At 44.4% G+C, this 21,833-nt stretch overlaps 1 protein-coding gene across 6 annotated transcripts in view; it reads left to right on the top strand.

Annotated features, from left to right (window-relative positions):
- The window catches only part of Tnik (TRAF2 and NCK interacting kinase), a 385,833-nt gene that overhangs the window by 72,157 nt on the left and 291,843 nt on the right, over positions 1 to 21,833 (top strand). For all 6 annotated transcript variants that reach the window (XM_057756804.1, XM_057756803.1, XM_057756801.1 and 3 more), the window contains exon 2: positions 13,389 to 13,454. In XM_057756804.1, coding sequence (XP_057612787.1) covers positions 13,389 to 13,454 — 66 coding nt within the window. The remainder of the gene's footprint in view (positions 1 to 13,388; positions 13,455 to 21,833) is intronic.

The following is a 21,833-nucleotide window of genomic DNA, read 5'->3' as shown; positions in this document are numbered from 1 at the left end:
ACATGGTAAAAATGGCGACAAAAGCAATCTACAGATTCAATGCAATGCCCATCAAAATCTCAGCAAAATTTTTCATAGACCTCAAAAGAACAGTACTCAACTTTATAAGGAAAAGCAAAAAACCCAGGATAGATAGACAAAACAATCCTGTACAATAAAAGAACTTCTGGAGGCATCACAATCCCTGACTTCAAACTCTACTACAGAGCTACAGTACTGAAAACAGTCTGGTATTGGCATAAAAACAGACAGGAGGACCAATGGAACCGAATAGAAGACCCAGATATTAATACACACACCTAGAAACACCTGATTTTTGAAAAAGAAGCAAAATATATAAAATGAAAAAAAAAACATATTTAACAAATAGTGCTGGCATAATTGGATACCAACAGGTAGAAAAGTAAAAATAGATCCATGTCTATCACCATGCCCAAAACTCAAGTCCAAATGGATCAAAGACCTCAACATAAGGTCAACCACACAAAACCTCATAGAAGAGAAAGTGGGAAGTACACTTGAACTCATTAGCACAGGAGACCACTTTCTAAATATAACTCCATTAGCACAGACACTGAGAGAAACCATTAATAAGTGGGACCTCCTGAAACTGAAAAGCTTGTGCAAAGCAAAGGACACGGTCTTCATTCTTAATTCACCTCAGGATCAGAAATGGCTATAGGGTTCCAGGTAATCTGAAAATCTGGAAAGAAGAAGATGGGGAGGGGGTGGAGGAGGCAAAAAAAAAAAATCCTTTCTCCAGTTGATATACTCTCCTCTGAGCAGTCCTTTCGAAAGCCTTACAATAAATCTGCTGACCTGCCTGTGGAGTTAATATAGTCCACCTGACAGGAACTAGAGTCACACAGGAGACACACTTTGGCATGATGTGTCTCTAGCTTGCATTAACTGAGGTAAGATGAACCATCCTTGATGTGGGTACCATCAGGCCTTGGGCCTGTGATTGGAGTGAGCCCCAAGGATTGGCCATCCGCATCTCCTCAGATGGGGACTAGAGGACTTGCTGCCGTTATCACCTGTTTCTTTACTTGCTCGTTTGTTTGTAATGTGGGCTCTTCAGCTCTGAATTCAAATACTTGTATTTGTACAGTAAACATTTTACTGTCTGAGCCATATTTCCTGTTCCAATCTTATCTGACAGTGGAAATCTAATATTTATAGAAATTTATCACAACCCAAGGAAATTCAGCTATAGCTTTTGATTTGTCTAAATTTGCACTTAGGTGCTCATTGGATAGTAAAAAGCTTCCTATTCCATTATCTGTCTTGTAAGATCAACAAACCACCAAACTACACACATACACACACACACACACACATCACATCATACCATGCTGCCTTAGCCACAGGCACAAAAGCTTTGGGTCAGGGGGATCGTATACAAATGAGGCCCTATAATCAGCCAACAGTCTGTCTGAGTTGATAACCAGCCATCTGTACCATTAACGGTGACATCAAGTGATGGACTGGGATTGGCTTATTTCTTCGTATGCCGGATGACAGATCTGTTGACACGTTCTCAGCTGTTCCTCCATGGCTCTGGGCCATCCCAATCCTCCTACGGTGTGAAAAAATCAGAGGAGACCCAAGCAATCAGTATTGCTTTCTTGAGCACCCCAGAGAGAAGGCCCGAATCACTGACTTTATCACCGTGTCCAGCCTCCCCATCTTGGACCCTTATCTGTGGGTCCCTTCTGCTGTCAGAGGGGTCAAGGTTAGAGGCAGTCAAGGGTGGCTTGTGTACTTACTAGATATCTTTTCCACTCTCTTGTATCGGTCACTTCTGCGTGGTGACTTAGGATGTGGGAAGAGCTGCTGGAAGTACTTTCGAGCAAACATTCACGTAATTGGTTTGCTATAAGCAGGTGGTAAATGAGTAGCTTTTGGGGAATGGTCCAGCTAAGGCTCTCCTTTCCAAAGTAGAGCCTTGGATGCCTTCCTAATCTTTCTCAGTTAATTATTTAGGCAATCAGTCCTTGTCTTCACGTCCATCTGCTGCAGCTGCTATCTTCTTCCCTCATCTAAGCATCTCAGCAAGGCAGAACGCCAGAGGCTTTGTGAGGCTGGTTCCCATCATCTGGACCTGGTGCTTCTGGAAATACAGGAAAGTTGCCCTGTCCTGACAGGTCCAGAGGAATCCGATGTTTGCATATCTCTGTCAACCCCGTGATGCATTTCCCCGCGAAGTTGTATCATAGCATCTCTGAAGAAGCCTGCCCATGTGGGAGACTGACCTGGGCCTCCGTGTGCAAATCACTCTTCCTAGCCACTTGGGTTGTGACCTGCAGTGGCCTCCGGGACAGTTGAAGACACCTATTCTTGTCCAAAATTTGTGAAACACTCATGCATTTTTCTTGCCCTGCTTTCTGGAGTCAGCCCATTGTTTTATGACTCTGAATGTATTGGAAACAACCTCTGCATTCAAATCTTGAGTGGGCTCATACCCCGTATTCTGTGTACCAGTGTGTGGATATGGCGGGGCGCTTCAGTGTGTGGATACGGCAGGGGGTACCTTGGTGTGTGGATACGGCAGGGGGCTCTTCAATGTGTGGATACAGCAGGGGGTACCTTGGTGTGTGGATATGGAAGGGGCGCTTCAGTGTGTGGATATGGCAGAGGGAACTTCAGGCAAAGGAGTATGAGAAGACCAGCCAGTGAGTCTCGACAGCAGCCAAAGGCTCAAAATAACCAGGCCCATGCTTAAGGGATGTCTCGGTGGGGAAGGGCACTTACTGCTCTTGCAGAGGACATCAGGTGACTCAGTCACCCTTAACTCCAGTTCCAGGGACCCTGGCATTCTTCTTTAGCCTTCATGAGTCCCTGCATGCGTCTGCTGTGCATACATACATATATTCTGGCACACACATGTAAACATAAAATAACAAATAAGTATTTAAAAATAAAATGAAACAACTGCACATCAAAACCTAAAGAAATATTCAGACGTGAGTTATAAATCTTTCTTTGGTTGTTTCCCCTCTTAGTTTTGTGTTCTTAACTGTATATGCCCATTTCCTAATGGAGACCAGTGAATGAAATCAGCTTATGTAGATTTTTTTTCATCGCTATGGAGATCATATGAAACTAAGCTAAATGGTGGGTATGACTATATAAGGTCTGTGAATGGAGAGAAATATATTTTGAAAATAATGATTAATTCCCTATGTTGACGTTTATGTATGGCTCACCAAATGGGTTATCACAGTGATATAAATTAATTACATGTCATAAATAAATTAAATGCATAAATTGCCTTATTTTCAAACCAAGCAACTAGAGTTTACAACTGCCCACTGTGCTCCTTATCACTCTTGGGGTCTTCCCTTTCAGGCCCCCTGCTTAGATGGGACAAAGTGAGACCTTTAGTCTACCAAAGGCCTTCATTGGACAGAAGAAAAAAAGCAGACAAACAAATTTTTGAAGTTATGACTCAATTCCAGCCAGCAACATCTTGGACAAGCCACTCCAGCTCTTTTGGTAGAAAACCTGCTCTTCTGAGTGTCTGTGAGTCCTCGCTGAGGGCTCCAGCGCGCCTCTGTAAAATGACTAGCGAGGTCTTCCTGAGCTGTGGTAGAAGCTGCTGTCGAGGGCACAGCTGAGATCTGGGCCTCTCCTTCCCCTAGCTTTCACTGACTGTCTATTATACATGATCTAGATACCCAGAACTCTGGATTGAATGAAATGAACGGAAGCTACGCAATTTTGGATCAAGAAGTTTTAGCATACATTTTTGGGAATTTAAAATATGTCAGATATTACTGTAATGCCTTCTCTTATGGACACTATTACCGCTGAGGCAGTGGAGGCACAGAGAGATCAAACAGCATGATCAAAGCTCCCTAGCCCCTAGGCAGTAAAGCTGAGGTCAGAATCAGGCTTTTCAGCTGAAGAGTACACGGTCTTAACTACTAAACACCGCTGCTTCTCACACCGACTGGCTAATTCAAAGTAATTAATATTCATCTCATGGAATGGCCAAGTGTGTGTGGGTGTGTGACTGCTGCAGAGAGAAATCTGGGTTGCTTGGCTCCTCCCTCCAGAGCTCCTGTCACTAAGGGGAGGCAGGGATAGAACTGCCATGGTAAAACCAACGTTGTGTGTTCCCAGCCACTGGGTATTTGAACGGTTTGGCTTGAGGTCACCGCCCCTGCTCTGTCTGAGAAGATACAAGGTCCTTGTCATCCTCATTGCCCCACATTAATTTTGTCAGGGACCATTTTTAAAGACGTGTATAATCGTTTAACATATTAGACTCAAAATATTTAGATTTAAATGCTAGATCCAGCACTGACCAATGCTTTTACTGGCCTGGAGCAATTTTTAATATTCCTAGCACCAAGACCGGTATACTCCTGTTTATTAAGCTCGGCCATGGATTGTGTTAAATGCTTCATACATGTCATTTTCTGTGCTCAGCACAGTACTCCAGGGGAAACATTTTTACCATTACTTTTTTTTTTTTAAAGATAAGTTTTCTCTGTAGCTTTGGAGCCTTTCTTGGAACTAGCTCTTGTAGACCAGTCTGGCCTCAAACTCACAGAGATCCGCCTGCCTCTGCCTCCCGAGTGTTGGGATTAAAGACGTGTGTCACCACCGCTGGCTCCCTTGCTGTTTTTTTTTTAAACCCTTATTTCATGCTCCTGACTGCTATCTCTATGACTTACTTTAACCATGGACAAATTATTTTATTCCTTAGTTTCATTATCTGAAAACTGGGGCTCATAACACTTTTTCTCATATTACTATTGAGTGGAAATGAAGACGTGACTGCTCCTACCCATGGTTGAAGGGAAGATTTTTATTGTAGAGGGAGAGTTCAGCCACAGGCATCTGAAAGAGTCCAGACAGAACATGGCTAGCAGAATAGACCAGGCCATGAGAGGAGGGAGAGGTGAAGCAATGGAGTAAGAGAAGAGAGGGAGCCGAGGACCAAGAGGGAGAGAAGAACCAAGAGAGCACCTGACACAAATGTCTGAGTTATAAAGAAACCAGAAGCTGGGAAACGGAAGGGAATGAAGCCCAGCCTCTTGGCTGGAGAGGTTTAGGGCAGGGAGCGGTGTGGGAAGCATGGGGAGGATACGCAGGCACCGAGTGAGATTTGTCCATGTTTCTGTGGGATCAGACAGTTCAGCTTTTTGTTGGTAATGAAGAACGAAGTAATCTCTTCTGTAATTACTTCCTGCTGCAATGGGGTGTTGTTGTTGTTGCTGCTGCTATTGTTGCTGTCGTTGTTGGAGGAGCAGGAAGGCTGGAATATCGATCAAGGCTGGGAAAGGAGAGAGGCGTGTGTGAGGCATGCATTTTTCTCACTGCCAGGTTCTGTGGACTACCTGGGCCTAGCCTCCTTGGAGCAGTCTGGGATGGTTGGAAATTCTGTCAGAAGCATGTAGGATGGTGTGTTGGTACCAGCTTGCATCCTGCAGTTGATTGGAAGCCTGCTGGGACAGATACACCATAGGGGCTGGAGAAAAAGTTAAGGAGTCTGGGGGAAAATTTTTATCCTGGGGGTACCTTTGAAACTTCCATACCCATGGTCCTGGTAGTTGGGGGAGGGGGAGCCCACCCCCAAGGCTACGCAGTAGTGGGAAAGTTTAGGCTGTTGATTGACAGGAGTATTTATCTGGAATCCATTTTACTTGTGACAGATGAATCCAAATCTTACAACTAACTCCCTGAAGCCTATAAGAACTTTTCGAAGTTTACAAAAAGAGATAAAAGTTTTAGATATATTAGCATTATCAGTGCTGGTAACCTGTGTTGAAGTCCACATTGTAGAAAATGCAGTAGACTCAAGCCTTTGAGTCCCAGCAAAATCTTGAGGACCCAAAAAATGACTCTGGGTTAGAAACATGAGCACCCTTTACAGAGGGCTGGCTCTCAATTGGACAGAGACGCTTACAACACAGCGGGCAGCACCGTTCAGTCTGCACCTATAGGACAGCCTTGGATAGAGATGCTTACAGCACAGTGGGCAGCACCCTTCAGTCTACACCTATAGGACTGCCAAAGGAGATGTAAACTGTAGACCTGTGACGGTGGTAATACCACTGCTTCACTAGGGCTGGATGAGCTCTTACAAGGGTTCCCTTGGGAAAATGTGTGCAAAGCACACAGCCCGTTGCCTGTCCCCACTACAGCACTAATGTCTGCTATAACTTGAAACACAGCCCCAAATCTGAGAGCTCTTGATCTGAGGAGCCAGTCCTCTGTGAGTCCAGCTCGAGCTATAGAATTGTGGGCGAACAATGGCAGGAGCTTAGAAAACTCTTCCATTGCTGGCTCCTGACCATTTGAGAATGGAACTGTGCCCACCGCAACCCAAACAAAAGGTAAGGGCTCTAGGCTCTGCCCTCAGGTCTAAGAGCCTGGACAGCAGGTCCTGGAGGGCTGGCAGCTATGTTTTAACCCTGCCTGGACCTGACTGGGCATCCAGTGTTGGTAAAAGAGGACCTCAGTCTGGGACAAGTGGAGACCTGGAGTTGTGGGACTCAAGGCTTCTCAGAAGACTTTGTCTAACATGAGGCTCTGGTGTGTTCACGTGCAGGAAACAGCCTCGCAGAGAAGGTATCCTGGCTCGTATTGCCCATCTTAAAGATGGTGACTCCAGAGTATGAGAAGCTCAACAACTTTAGCAGGACATAGATCCACATTTGAATACTGTTTTCGACCAATGCTATGAAATGTCTACATAGTTTAATTTATCTCCTAGAGAAATAATCAAATAAGATGAAGCAAGTATTTTGTTTTCATATATATGCACACACATACACACTCACACACACACACTCACACATACTCTCACACACACTCACAAGCACAAACTCACACACACACACACACACACACACACACAAAAAAAAAAAAAAAACCAAAAAAACCAGGGCTCAAGCTCAGGGACTCTTGCATGCCAGACAAGGTCTTCCAATGAACTGTATCTCCAGTCCCTTATTTTATGCATTATTCTCCTTTGATTTTTCTACTTCCAGTGTGGCTTGGGCCAGCATGAAATGAAGAGTGGTTTCTGGCCTTCCATTCTGGATGTCCTGGATGGGGTGGGTCTTGGAACCCTGTTTCCTCGGTGCCACTGTCACCATAGTTCACTGGCAGATTGCAGCATTTCACTGGTAGCTTTTCCCCCATCAGCTGGAACAACTTGGAGAATAAGCATAACCCAGCAGGTGGCTGTGGATGGTGCCTGTGGATATCAGAGGTTAAGTAAGCTCTATTGTGTAAGACATGACCTTTGATGCCTCTGTCACCCCACTCCCCTGAATTAGAAAGGGACAGGAAGTAAGAACTTGCTTGGGAAAGACCTGGCCTCCTTGTGAGGGAAGCAGGGACTAGAACCTAAGGATGCAGGGTCAGCAGGACACTTCCGCACAAGGTACTTGCTTTGGAAGGATGGTGTGGAAAAAGCCTGCAGGCTCCAGACAAATGTGGAGTCTCCCCTGTTCCTGTTTGCTTCATTCTGTCTTGCTTTTGTAAGCATATGCTTGTCAGTTAGGGCTGAAACCCAACAAAACAGCTGCTAAGAATGGCTCTACGGGAAATAACATTTTGGTCTTTTTCAGGCCAGTAAGTTTAGAGTAAGCACAGTTGTCTGGCAGATGTCAGTGGGCAATCCGGGGGTAGACGAGTTCTAGGAGCTGTATCAACCATCCGAGTTCTTCTGGGCTCTATTTACCCTGCCAAAGGACTAGGGCTCCAAGTAAGAGATTCTGCTTGAGAGTCTTATGCTGTGCCTACAAGTGGTGTTTTAGGGGCCTTCAACCTGTTGCTATCACTTTGTGGTCTACAAGTATGCTGGGACATGTTCGTAGGCACACAGGGATTCACATGGCCCCCAGGCCACAGGTTGGACATCCTGAAGGACTTGGGCCCTTGCTCATGAACCCTTCTGGTCCTTCATCATCTTTCTCAAAACCTGACTGATGAAGAAAAGGATCAATAGCATCATTCACCTTATAAAGGAAGTGGTTTCCTCAATAGAGATCCAAGAGTACCTGTTCCAACCCTTGACGTGTGACTTTGTATTCCAATAAATCTAGCATCATTTAGAGGGCCTGGAAGAGGGACAGTCTAACTCAGAGACTGGGAATATTAATTCCTGGATCTTAAATCTCTTCACCCAGCTGCAGAGTCAGGCCCCAGATATCAATGCCGCCATTTAGGCCTTTAGTCATCAACTGATGTAAGAGCGATTTTATCCCAGTGAGTGTCCAGGACGCCTTAATGAGTCCTTTCAATCACCTCACATTTACAAGGCATTCGTTTGTCCATAAATATCTAACCCTGCTTGCTAAGCCTGAGGTGATATTACTGATTGAAAAGCAATAGGTTTTCTTTGCCTGGCTTTTCTAATTTTATATGATTTTAAAGCTAGAAATCTATAAAAAAAAAAAAAAAGACCGGCTGGATTTTCTTATGGCATATTCCCTGTTTATTAACTGAGTTCATTTGGAAGTGTACAAAAGGAAAGGAATGAAAGATGATGGATGTTTATTGAAGCGTGATTATATATCAGATCCTGGGCTGGTCTAGAAACTTTCGCAATCCTCACAGCTACCCTGGAGGTAAGGAATTAAGTTCTCATTTTAGATTGAAGAGACCAAGGTTCAGAACATCTCTGAATCTTGCCAAAGCCAGAGAGATAGTAAGTATTGAATTAGGGGCTGAGAATTCTGATTTGGGACTGTGCCTCAGTTTCCTCACCTGAAGACCATTAAAGGTAGCATTAGCAATAGCAGTTCACGCCTGGTGGTGGAGGAGTGTGAAATAAAGCTAGTGTCAAGAGCCTGCCAGCTCCGGGCTTGCCTGCACTATAGATCAAGGGCAAGCCTGGACCTTAGACTCAAAAAGTAGGGCCTGGGGCTGAAGCTCAGTTGGTGGAGTGCTCGCTAGCATGCGCAAAACTCTGGGTTCCATCTCTCCCTCTTTGCAAACAGGGAATGGCGGAACAGGTCTGGAATGGAAGGTGAAGTCAGGGGGATCAGAATTTCAAGGCCACCTTTGGATACACACTATTGTTTAAGTTCACCTCAAATATATGAGATCAAACCTCAAAACAAACAAGACAACATCCAAATAAAAGTAAAAACAAAGACTGAAGTTATAGCCCAGTGATCGAGCATTTGCCTAACTAACACAATGTGGCCCTAGATTCAACTCCCAGTGCCACAAAACAAAATCAAAAAGCACCGCCCACTTGATGGAGTTGTGATAATTAAATTCGCCATTTATAGAAGTTGCTAAGAATAGGCCCCTGCACATAAGTGGTCGTGAAACATTGGCTATTACTTCAATTTCTTATTATAACAGCTAATCAAATTGCCTTTATCAGCACTTGCTGGAAAGTAACATTTTCTTCCAGGGAACAAGCTGCCTTTTGATATGCAGTTATATTTTATTATGAAATAATGTAAACTACTCTAACTTGGAATTAAATCCTCTTCTGTGCTTCCAAGTAAAGGTTAAGATCTGAATAAAGGCATATGTAGGCAACAGGGATTCCCAGGTCTGTAAATGTCAGTGATTTGCTCTTTTCTCCGCAGAGTGCAGAACCTTCTTTCGCGCTGCCCATCCTGCCTTTGAGACAGCTAAGCAAACATGAGAGGGAGAATTAAGCCAGCTCTGTCTCTGCGCGAGTTTGTCTCTGTAACATGATTATTAGGGACAGCATTTCCTCTTAGTGGCCTTGCACACAGCCACGTCCTGACAGCCTGTCACACCGGTGGGCTTCATGGATGTCTTCAGAGCCGGGAATGCTATAGGGACTTCTGTGTGTGGCAGCTTTACAGTGTTGGAGAACGGTGCAGCGTGCCTGGGAGGTGATGGCAACGGGGACTGGAGCAGCTTGTTGAGATGGAGAACAAATGGTACGGATACTAGGTCTTTGGCTCTACATTCTGATCCTTTTAACACTTTTATTTTTTCTCCAACTTCTTTTAGGCAAGTGGTGGCTAATTGGTCATGGAACACCTCCCTCCCTCCCTCCATCCCTCCCTCCCTCCATCCCCCCCTCCCTCGGTAGTTGGTAGCAAAGGCTAGGACATGCTTAGGTAAACATTCCAGTGCTTCTCCAAGTCAGGCCATTTGTGACTCATCGGAGGAGGGAAACGTGTAAGGGCAACAGCTCTGCGTACACATGGTTCCACCAAGGTCTGCATGGTTCAGCGAATGCAGGGGGAGCTAATGCATCATGAAAGGCCCCTCACAGAAAAGTCATCCTGGGCTTCCAGAGACGGGCTTGGTTGCCAGGGAATATCAGAGTGGTGTCTCTGAGGCAACCCTCTTCCGCTTCGGTAATACTGTGGGTTTGCACACAGGATAAAAGTGGTTACTAGGGCTAGGGATGTGGTCCAGTTCACAAAATCTTTGTCCAAAAGAAACTGGCTATCTCTGGTGCCTATTAGCATACTGAAGCACATGCTGTCCTCTTGGGTTTCTGAGTGCCACAACTGCCCATGCATCTTCCCAGCCTTCTCACCCACCCCTACCCTGAGCTGCTTTCTCTAGTTTATGGGCCTCCTTTCACCCAGATTCTTATTCTTATAGAACCCTGCCTTTGGGGCCTTGCACCCTCTTAGTTTTCTTTTGTCTTCCTCTCTTGGTGCTCTCTCTCTTGCCCCTCTCTTGCCCTCCACCCCCACGACCAAGTTCACTCTGCTGGCCGTAGTCAGTCTACTACTTTCTCTTGCTGCTCTGGATTCCCAGATGCCTCTGACTGTTCTCTCCCTCAGGTCTACCATAAAACCTTCCCTGCAGCCACACCTTGGAGTGGTCACTCCTCACTTTCTTCACTTTCCTAGCACAACCCAGCACCTGTGATCCCCCCTCCACTTGGAGGGTCAAGGTTAAAGGTCATTCTTTACACAGGGTTACATAGTGAGTGAGAGGCCAGCCTTGGCTATCCAACCTTGTCAAAACCCCAAAGTGATTACTATTAGGTATTAATAGTCAGCTTTTCATGGGGTCACGGCAAGATAAAAGCCACTGTGTTTGGCTGGCTCAGACGCTAGCCTGTGCCTCCAGGCCCTCCTGGGGTCACACAGTGCTCAGGTTATAGCTACTTTTGGTCCTATGTCTGAGGCTAACAGGCCGGTCCCCTCTACTCTGCTGTAGCATGCATCAGGTGCTTGCTCTTCTGTGCATTCACTAGAGGTAGGCTCTGCTCTCAGGTTGTTTTGTTTGTTTTTAATCCCCCCTCTCTCTACACACACACACACACACACACACACACTCACTCACTCACACACACATATATTAGTTAAATTAAGTCACTAACACTTAAAAATTAGATCACACCTTAAGGAAAACGTCTGGGTTTCTTGAGAAATTATTAGAGCTGGCAGTTCTGTTCTCTTATGCTGACAGGGCAGTAATTTTTTGCGCTAAATATCTCCTGTCCCTGTCCTTGCTCTGCCTAACACTTATTTTTTTTTTAGCTTGTATGTGTGTGTGCGCGCGCATGTGTGTGTGCGCGTGTGTGCGTGTGTGCATGTGTGCATGGTGTGTGTTCAGAGGACACCCTGCTGGAGCTTGACTCCTTTCTTCCACCAAGTGGTTCCTGGGATTCTTCCTGTCCTCAGGCTTGCTGGCCTTTAGCTCCTGAGTTATTTTTTTTGGTCTCAGTTTATTTCTTTAAAGAAATAATTTCTTATCTGTTTAGGAATCTTAGGGGTAAAAGCTGCCTTCTGGCTCAGACTTGAATTTTAAGAACTTTTGTGGACTTAATGGATTCATTTTCTTCTACACTTCTTGGGATTGTGGCTTAGCAGTAGGAGCGGTGACTGTCAGACATTCACGGAGCCCCATGACACTTAGTTGGCTTTGAGGGGAGGGTTGTTAGAGACCTGTTTGCTGCCATAAACTTCCATAATCCTTCTCTTAGGTTGAATTACAAATCTCTCAATTACCCTGTGAGTATTGCAAATGCATATTGTTCAAGGGCAGCATTGCAGATATGAGAGGGAAAAACATTCAGGGAAGTGGCTTTCTAGATCCCCATTTCTTTCTTGGAGACTGTTGCATTTTGTAAAGAAGACTGTCTCACGCTTCGGGAACATGTTGTATTAGATTTCTGTGATAAACAGCCTGACCATAGGCATTGTGGGGCAAAGGGTTTACTTGGCTTTTATGTCCTGATCTCTGTCCACCATTGAGGGAAGTCAGGACAGGAACTCAAGCAAGAACAGAGACATGGGGGAAAGAGCAGTAACAATGAAAAAAGCTGCTGAGTGACTTACTCTCTGGGGCTCGCCCAGCCTGCTGTTACCCCAACCCAGAACCACCAGGCCAATGATGGCATTACCAGTGGGTTGGGCCCTCCTACATCAATCATGAGACAATAAGATCACGCGCAGACTTGCTTGTAGGCCAATCTGATGGGGGTCATTTTCTCAATTGAGGTTTCTTCTTCCTAGGTCACTCTTGCTTATGTTGTTAAAAACAACAAACAAACAAACTAGCCAGCATTCCTTGTTTACTTCCCGTTACCCACCCTAGTAAGCAGCTCAGACATTTCAGTAGAAATAGTCCAAAAGCTACTCTAGGTGACCTGTGCCTTTCATAGTTCCTCAATGTTGCTGCAAGATCCCCTTGATTTCATAGTGAGAACATTGCTGATTCTTTTTTATTGTTTGTATGTGAGGATACACACATGTGGATATAGGTGTGGTATGCATGGATATGTATGCACACATGGAGGCCAGAAGTCAATGTCAGCTATCTCCTCAGGCACTCTCCACTTTATATGTTGAGACAAAGCTTCCTTTCTCTCACTGAACCTGGAGCACAATGGTTTGCTAGACTGCCCAGGCAGCAAGTCCCAGGAACCCTCCTGTCTTCAACTCTCCAACTCCAACTACCCGGTTGCTCACTTACCTCATCTGTGTACTGTCCATCCTGCTTTCCCTCTTCCTGCGGGTCTCCTCGTGTCTTCCCCATCCTCTTCCCAGCATCCTCTCTGCCTGGAAATTTTGTCTAGCTATTGGCTATTTAGCTTTTATTAGACCGATCAGAGTGGCACATTTTCACTTTGTATGAAAGGATTATTCCACGACAGCATGGCAAGCACTCTGTGAAGTCATTTCCCCAGCCACCCCTTTTATTTGAATGGAAAGCAACTTCCTTTTCTATGATTTAAATTCATCATAAAAATGTGACATAAAAACAAAGTGAATTGGCTAATTTCATAGCTGTGGTCTAATTAAACATTTTTTAAGAATTCATACTGTTCAGTAGTTGCATCTAAAAACTGCCCTCCCCTCAAATTCAAGCGATTTAATTGCTTATTTTGAGTCTTTGCTTTTGATGATGACAGGGCCTTAGATGGTGTTTTAAATTTTGTTTTGTTGGTTTTTCTTCAGGACCCTGCAGGAATCTTTGAGTTGGTGGAACTGGTTGGAAATGGAACGTATGGTCAAGTGTATAAGGTAAGAACGTTAAGCTTGAACATGGCTTGTGTGTGTTGCTGGTTCCTGAGTGCCAAATAGCAGAGCCGCCAATACTTGTTTTTAAATGCCTCATCACAATAGACATCAAGCGACATCAGACATCAGTGAGTTCACTCTCCACCCTTTCGGATGTAGCTGGGTTGAACTGACTGCGGGGGGCGGTGGGCGGTTGTGTCCCTGGCTTGAGTGTCTCCTGCAGTGTACACCACAGTGTTTGTAACTGGAAGCAAGCCTTGGGGCTTATCTGGGGCTCACGAAGTGGTGAGATTCCTTCTTTTTCAGCACAACCAAGCTGCTTTCCGAAGGAGCAGAGGACAACGTTCACTCTTGAAACTCAAGCTGTTAGGCTTTGGCAGCCACAGAAGTGAATTTGTTACCATTAATCAAATGGTTAGCTTGAATTGGGATTGGGCTGCCTGCTCTTTTATTAATTTTGCCACAAATTCATCTAAAATGTGTAAAAGACATCTTTTCTCCTAATAAATTATCTATTTTTTTCTTAAAAAAAGTTATAGGTTGATTCCTCTTTTGATGATTAAAAAGAAACCTAGATAAATTGTTTTGGAAATGGAGTTTGGGGACATTTGGTAAATGGGCTGTTAAGAATCCTTCAAAAACAAACCAGTGAGTCCTCTGGAGCATTCCCAGGGAGCAGCCATTATTATTTCTACTGGGTGGTGGTCTGGGATGGAATTTCATGTACAAATTATATCTCATTGTCCTGCTTTTAAAAATTCCTTCTTTGCCCTAAGCCTCTTTCAATGATCCAAAGTGTTATTGAGGTTATCCAGACGTGATATTCTCAGTCCTGTGGTGTTGTAGAAGTTATCCAGACTGTAGTATTCTCAGCCCTGTAGGATGTCAAGAGCAGCTATGCTTAAGGGATCGTGAGAATCTAGTTTTTAAAGCACAGCTGTGAGTGGCCACGCACGGACGCTTTTATTGACCAGGAAGCCCTTTTTTGGTGCCTGCAAGGGTGAGAGACAATACTCCCTTGCGAGAAATAACCGTTTCCTACAGTGTTAAGCCTTTCCAAGAAGACAGAACAGAGACTCGATGAGCTGTTGACTTGATGTTGATCCTGCCTGACACAGAAAGAGATGGCTCTCAGAAAGTGCTTTTAAATACTTGCGATGAAGATAATTAGGTTGGATGATTGTGTTGTTGCAGCTTGAGAAATTGGATTGAACTCACGATGTAACGTGGCTAATGAAGTAAACTCTCTTCTAGACAGAAGATGACTGCTGATGTCTTGTCTGTGTGGTGGAGCCACAGTCATGTGCTGTTTGTCTCAGGATGGCATGGGAGGATGCTTCCCACTATAGAGTAGACATTTAGGACCCACTTAGAAGCTTCATCTACTAATCCAGCAGGTAGTACTGTGCAACCCTACAAGAGGTATGCAGTACTGTCATCCTGACAGGGTCCAGGGTTGCCTAGAAGGTAAACCTCTGGGAATATCTGTAAGGGAGCTACACGATTCGGTAACCTGAGGTGGGAAGCCGACCCTAAATTTGGTAGTGCCGTCCTATTTGTTGAGGTTCCAAACCTAATTAAAAGGAGGAAGTGAGCTGAGCACCAGCATCCATCTCTACTTCTGACTGGGGTGCAGTCTGAGCAGTGGCCTCACATTCCTGGGGTGCTCCTTCTCTGCCTGGTGAGTTGTGGTAACCAAGCCGTGAGCCGAAAGAAATCCTTCCTTCCTTAAGCTGCTTTCCCCCACGTATTTTATCACAATAGTAATAAAATAATGAATGCAGCGTTCAATTATAAGTGAAGTCTTTTGGAAAATCCAGAATGGTGTCAAATTTCATGGCATTGCATGAGAAACAAGAACCTAAGTCCGATTAAGAACTCAGCAAGTGTTCAAGAGTCTCACACCTTTCTAAGAGTGGGCTTCCCCAACAAGTAGGTAGTTGACATTGTGATCTTAAAGGCTCCGTTTCCATTAGAAGGAGAGATTGCAGTCAGGTCCCGGTGAGGACAGGTGACCTGGAGACAGGAGATAGGGTCTCTTTCTCAATAGCAGTTGCTGGTTTGTGGCTGCCACAGGTTTTCCTACTTGAGTCCAGTGAGAATGTAGCTCGAGAAGCTGCGCAGAGTTGAGCTTCCTTACCTAAGGAATCATAACTTCCTGCTTAGTCCTGGGTTTGTTTTCTAGGCCACTGGGTTAGGCTGGGTGGTGTTCCTCACGGCCAGAGATGGTCCTGTTTTCTCGGGACCAATGTGGTCCTGATGTTGCCTAGCTGTTACAGGATCAAAGCGCAGCAACAGCATCTGAATTTGAAGGATGAGAATCCTAAACTGATTTAATTGGGATCAGGTTTGCCCACCCTGAATTTATAATTTTTGTGGAATAGGCACATTGCTAACATACTGTAAGCATGCACAGAAATTCTACAGCCTTGGGAAGGAATCCTTCCACGTGAAATTTTATTTCCACACAATTTTATTGTATGACAAATGTTTTCTTTACATTAAATATTAAATCTATTAATTGCTGTAATTAAATTAATTCTGCAAATTTGCCTGTTGGTGATACTGAGCCTCACTAAGTAGTGTATAATTTTATGAGTAACTGAATAACCTTTATTCTATGGACTATTTATCATAGGATGCTTTAATAAGCTCTCTTATGAGAGTCACAGTACAATTTTGTTTTCAAGTAGCTTCTAAGAAACATATATCATGTAATAAATAAAAAGTACATACGGTCTTTAAAAGTATTTTCTGAGTTGCACCTGCATCAGAGACAGATACATCTAGCTTACAAATAGAAATACTTATATGGAAGCCATTAAATAATGTGTAACTTTTCAAAGCTCCCTCCAGCCTCACTCCTAAGTCTAGCTTATGGCTACATGTTGTTGGAAGAATTATCTTTAACAGTAATCAAGTGGTAATTTGATTTAGTTTTATTCTTAATTTCATTTACTAGATGACATAGGCAAATCATTTGAAAAATATTTTTTACTTTTTACTTTTTCTTTATTTTTTTTTTCTGAGATAAGGTTTCTCTGTATAGACCTGGCTGTTCTGGAACTCATTCTGAAGGCCAGGTTCGCCTGCCTCTGCCCCCAGAGTGCCGGGATTAAAGGTGTTTACCACTATGCCTAGCTCATTAGGATTTTTAAAAGAGAACAGTATTTTCCTGTCTCCATAGCCTCCCATATAAAACAAACCAAAGGAGAATGGAGAGATTGCTCAGTGGTTAAGAGTACTGACTCCCCTTTCAGAGGACACAGATATGATTCTCAACATCTGCATGGTAGCCCACAACTACCTGTAACTCCAGCTTTGGGGGTTTCCACGCCCTCTTCTGGCCTCCCAGGGCACCAGGCACACACATGATGCACAACCATATATGTAAAAAACACTTACACACAAAATAATAATAAAAATTAAAATAGCTAAAGGGGAGTATAGTGAGTGATAAAAAAGAATATGCTTAAAGTACATTATATACCTGCATTAAAATATATAAAACTCTGTATGGCAAAATAAAGCATCTAAGCAAATAATAAAAAATCAGAGGTGTGGATAGTAGGTCTTCTTGATGTATTATGTGGTACTGGGGGCCAGGAGTCTACCACTCTGCATGTTGTCAAAGTCCATGGATAAAGCATGGATCGTTAAAGTTAATAAGGACTGAGTTACGTTTGATAAATGAAAGGCAAAAGGAACAATAACATTCAGCATTCCAAAGGAACACAGAAAATAAACAAACCTAAAAGCAAACCAGCACAGTCACAAGCCATTTGCCAAAGGTTATGGCATTCCCCGCCCCTACTGGGAATCCAGTGGCCTCTGGCCACACTTTGGTGAATCAGAATGCACTAGACACTTTTTTCTCGGCCTTGTGAAAGAGCACAAGCAGAAGCAGCTTTGAGAAGAAAGAGTTGATTCTGGATTGTTCTCCGTCGCAGCGGGATGAATGGCCCCAGGATGCATAGATGGAACAAGCAAAAAGAGGGACCAGACTCTCAATCCTCAAAACCCACGCCAGTCTTCAGACAAGGCTCCACCTTCTAAAGTCTCCATACCTGGCCAAACACCAGCTACTGGTGTACAAGTAGAAGAGTCTTTGGAGGACACCGCAATATAGAGAGATTATTTTAATAAGTCAAAATAATTAGGTAGCACTTACTAGAAAAATTAGCCTCATGTTTAAAATGAATATTGGTCTACCCTATTTCTTAATTTCCATCCTGAGGTGTAGACTGTTCTGCAGAGGTGGAGGAGACACATTGTGCTCCAGGGTGACAAACCCAAATGGGAATAGAAGGGTTCCTCAGTTTGTCTCATTTCAGTCCTTTGAGATTGTGGAGTACAAACATGTTGGTTTTAGTGCTGGGGGACATTGCCATGGTACTGATAATTGTCAACTTGACCAAACCTTGATTTGCCTAGGAGGAGGGCCTGTGGGACTGCCTGTCAAGAGATTGTCTTGATTTTGTTGAGATAAAAAGAAGCAAACACCACAGGTGGCTCCACTCCCTGGCTGGCATCCTGGGCTGTAGAGACAAATGGAACTGAGCAACAGTTTGCGTTCATCCACTGTTGCTTCCTGATAGTGCATACCGTGTGACCATGTGACCAGCTCCTCGGGTGGCTTGATTTTTCTCACCAGGATGGACTCTACCTTGAGCTGTCAGCCAGAACAAACCCTTCCTCCCTTGTTGCTTTTGTCAGCAAAGGAAAGGAAGGAGAAGCTAAAACAGAAAGTCACTGCTGGCGTGTGTTTTCAAAGGGTTGTAAGAATCCTCATGGGTCATTCACAACCGGTCCTCCGCTAGACGGCTGTACTCTGGTCACTTCTGGTCGCCTGGATCTCATTCAGTTCATTTTTCTGCTGCTGTGGCTGATGTGTGTCATCTTATTGAAGCTCTCCCTTCCTGGGATGTTTTCTCTCTCAACTGCATTTTATATCCTTACAGCTATTTAAAATTTAAAATGAAATCTTCTTTCAAATGAATGTCCATCCTTCAAAGACCCAAACTTCCTCTTTCCTTGCTCTAAATAAACGTCCATCTCTTTCCCTTTCTCCGGGCACCATAGTCTCAGTGTCTCAGTCAATCCACGTAAACCAAAGCTCTTCTTTTACTTATCTTCTGTTCTTCAATTACTTTTTAACTTTTATGAAGATGAGTTATGCATGTGTACCATGTGTGTACTTGGTGTCCACAGAGGCCAGAAGGGGACATCAGATCCCATGGTACTAGAACCAAAAATGATAATGAGACACAGTACAGGTGGTTGGAACCGAACCCAGGTCCTCTGCAAGAGCAGCAAATGTTCTTAACCACTGATCTCCTCATTTATAAAATTCCTATATGCATGCCAGTGGTTTTACATTTCCTAAGCTTTTGGCATGTATTATTGAATTTCTATCGTAGTTTCTCAGGAACCCTTTCTCACCCTGGGGCTGGCCTTTGGAGTTGTGGTGCTCTCTGCTTCGAACTCCGCTATTTCTTCTCTCGTAGCCCCTCCTTCCCAGGCCAACACTCAGATGTTCCTGCCCGAGAAAGCACTTGCCCATCTCCAACCTCTGCTTCGCTCTTCTGTAGATTTTCTCAGCTGTACCAATTTTCTGTATCAACTTACTGACCACTCTCTCAATTGTGTTCGATTTTTATTTACATAACATGCTAAACAATTCAAATACATAAGTAAGGGAAACAAGCCATGAGGCTTTCAGTCAGCACAGCCTCCCTGTCTAACGCACCGTGGACCGTGGTGGGTGTGAGGTGCACACTGAGCTCCGTATTCCTAGATAATTCTCTTTAGATACCTTTCAATTTTCAACATTTTCCATAAAATATGTGTCTGTATATTTGCAAGGAACTAATAAACCAAATGTTGTATTTGCGTCTTGTTGTGGGGTATGATCACGAGCTGTATGTTAGACAATCCGTTTGTGTAGTAGGAATTTACAGAATGGGACTGAATAATTTTGTGGGGTTCAGACTGTTGGCAGAATTAAAAACATGATTTTATAGAGACCACCTTCTGAGATTGGTTGGAGTCTAACCATGATATGATCCAGGTATCTATTTTAACTCATTCTGATGTGTAAGGCCTCGGGACTTTATCTTAAGACACTGCGAAGAGAATCAGAGATGGTGGAATGCTTAGCTCTAAGTGGAGCACACATGGGCACTTACGCCAAAGGCGCTGGGATCTTTATGTTGGAGGGGGAAGCAGACCGCCAAGGCCAGATTTTTCGTGCTTTTCCATATAGTCATTCTGGCAACAGTCTGAACCTGGCCTGCAGGATCCAGAAGACGTTGTTTCCTGTAGCACCATCAGATTTTTTCCCAATTTATTTAATTCTGGAATCCTTTTCTCTCCCTGCAAGTATCTCAGCCCTGCACCACTTAAGCCATCCAATAGGACACCGCCGTGAAAATGGCTGTAAGGAGGGCTGGTTCTCTTTGCAACAGCTTTCTGGGCTCCCACGTCATTGCATCTGGAGGCCCTTTCTGTAAAACATGCCTGCAGGGCTTTCGCTCCTCTTTCCTGTAAACCCAGCTGTTGGGCCAAGTGGGATGCCGGTCTTCACAAACAGTTTCTGCACTGTTTAGCATAGGATAACTTACCTATTCCAAGCAACTAGTGATAGTATTAAGAGTACTGGATGATTGCATTCAAACAGCCAGCATACTCAAACACTTTTTCCAGGAGTAGAGAATTGTGCAATCTTTTTAGTGTCAAAAACACTGATTGGCACAATGTCTTTAAGATGCTGTGGTGTGCACTAAACTTTGTTCAGAGCCATAGGTGCATTTTGCTATAGTATAGCTTTTAAGACTGTTATATGGTTTTAGAGTATTTTCTTTGCTGGTGGGCAAATTTGGGGCTAACAATTTCATTTCTCTTTTTCAGTAAGTGGAGGGCCATTTGCCTTTAAAGTGGGCTGGCCTGATGAGTTCTCCCTTCTTGTAGACACCCATGGTATTTGCATCTAATTTGGTGCCAGGCCACTGATTCTACCTTTGGTCTGTTGGATACAATGAGTCGCACCTCACCACCTGAGTATCTGTGTCTCTTGGTTATACCCTCTTCTCAAGCTGTGGAACCTCCAAAGTTGCTGCCACACTTACGGTAGTGAACTTAGCAGGGCTGTTGACTACAATTAGTGGAACTCACCTTACTGTGCACAGAAGCCCCCCAGACAGCTTGAAGAACCCCAGATATCCTGGCTCTTCTCTAGAGATCTGGATTTAGTTAGGCTCTTGTAGAGCTCAGATACAGCCTGAATAGACAGCCACTGAGTCAAGGCCTTGGCCTCTCAGGTCACAGAATAAAAAAGGAGGAAAAAAATTCAATCTCATTGTAGAAGCTGTAGTGTGACACAGTGAGTCACACAGTAAACCCTTTTATCCAAATATCTTCTCTTGCAAGTGTTCATTGCAGAGTCATTGGTCTGATTCACGGCCTCCAGATTCTGCTACACAGTCAATGCTGGGTCCTCACTGGGACTCCTCTTGGTTATTTTGCTGCTTTCCTGAATTGTGGAGATCCTGCAGCTTTGGGTCTGCAGGACCAGCCCCTTCACATGCTCTAGCAGATCACAGATGGGGTGGATGTTGGGGTGGGTCAATTTATAACCCTAATTCTTGGCCTGGGTAGTTGTAGGGTTCATCAGCCAGCCAACTCTTCCCTGTCCTCACCACTAGAGTGAACTCTCCTGCATTGCCTTGGCAAGTTCACTTCTTGTAGTGATGCAAGGGGCAGGGGCCAATTCTGCTTTCATGTCCTCAAGGTTGGATCACACACACCTACACCTTCAGGGCCAGTTCTACTGTTGCCCAGGAGTGGGCTAGGGCTACTCTCCCTAGTGCTGCAGCTGGTCAGGGAAAGGACCAGTTCTCTAACTCTTCTGACCTCAGGGCCAGCTCTCTACCTACCTCAGTTATTGATGGGCAGGATTGGAGGGCCGTTTCCCCCTGACTCATGCTACCACATGACAGATGGGTAATAGGGACATCTCTCCCACACTAACAACTTCGGGGCTGGCTCAGCCACACTTCCACAATGGGCTTAGCTCAAGGTTGCTTCCCATGGGAGGTGCTGGGCCTGCTTTACTGAGTGCTGCAGCTGGTGATGGGCAGGGTCAGTTCTTCCACCCTTCTGACCTCAGGACCACCAGCTCTCCCACCTGTCTCAAGCGTTGATGGGAGGGGACCCCTTTTATTTCTAACCTAGGGTTCTAACTGCATTTATACACTTTACAGCTTAAGCTCTAACCTTACTCACCTTCATAATAAGCATCACAGCGTTTATGCATATGGCATAATCTTGCTGTCCAATCTTCAGAAAGCAAAACAAGTCAGTTACTTCATATGTATTACAGGC

Source organism: Chionomys nivalis, chromosome 24 (genome assembly GCF_950005125.1).
Source record: "Chionomys nivalis chromosome 24, mChiNiv1.1, whole genome shotgun sequence".
Classification (NCBI taxonomy): domain Eukaryota; kingdom Metazoa; phylum Chordata; class Mammalia; order Rodentia; family Cricetidae; genus Chionomys; species Chionomys nivalis.
The sequence above is the reverse complement of the archived record's forward strand: the minus strand, read 5'-3'. Positions and strand labels throughout refer to the sequence as shown.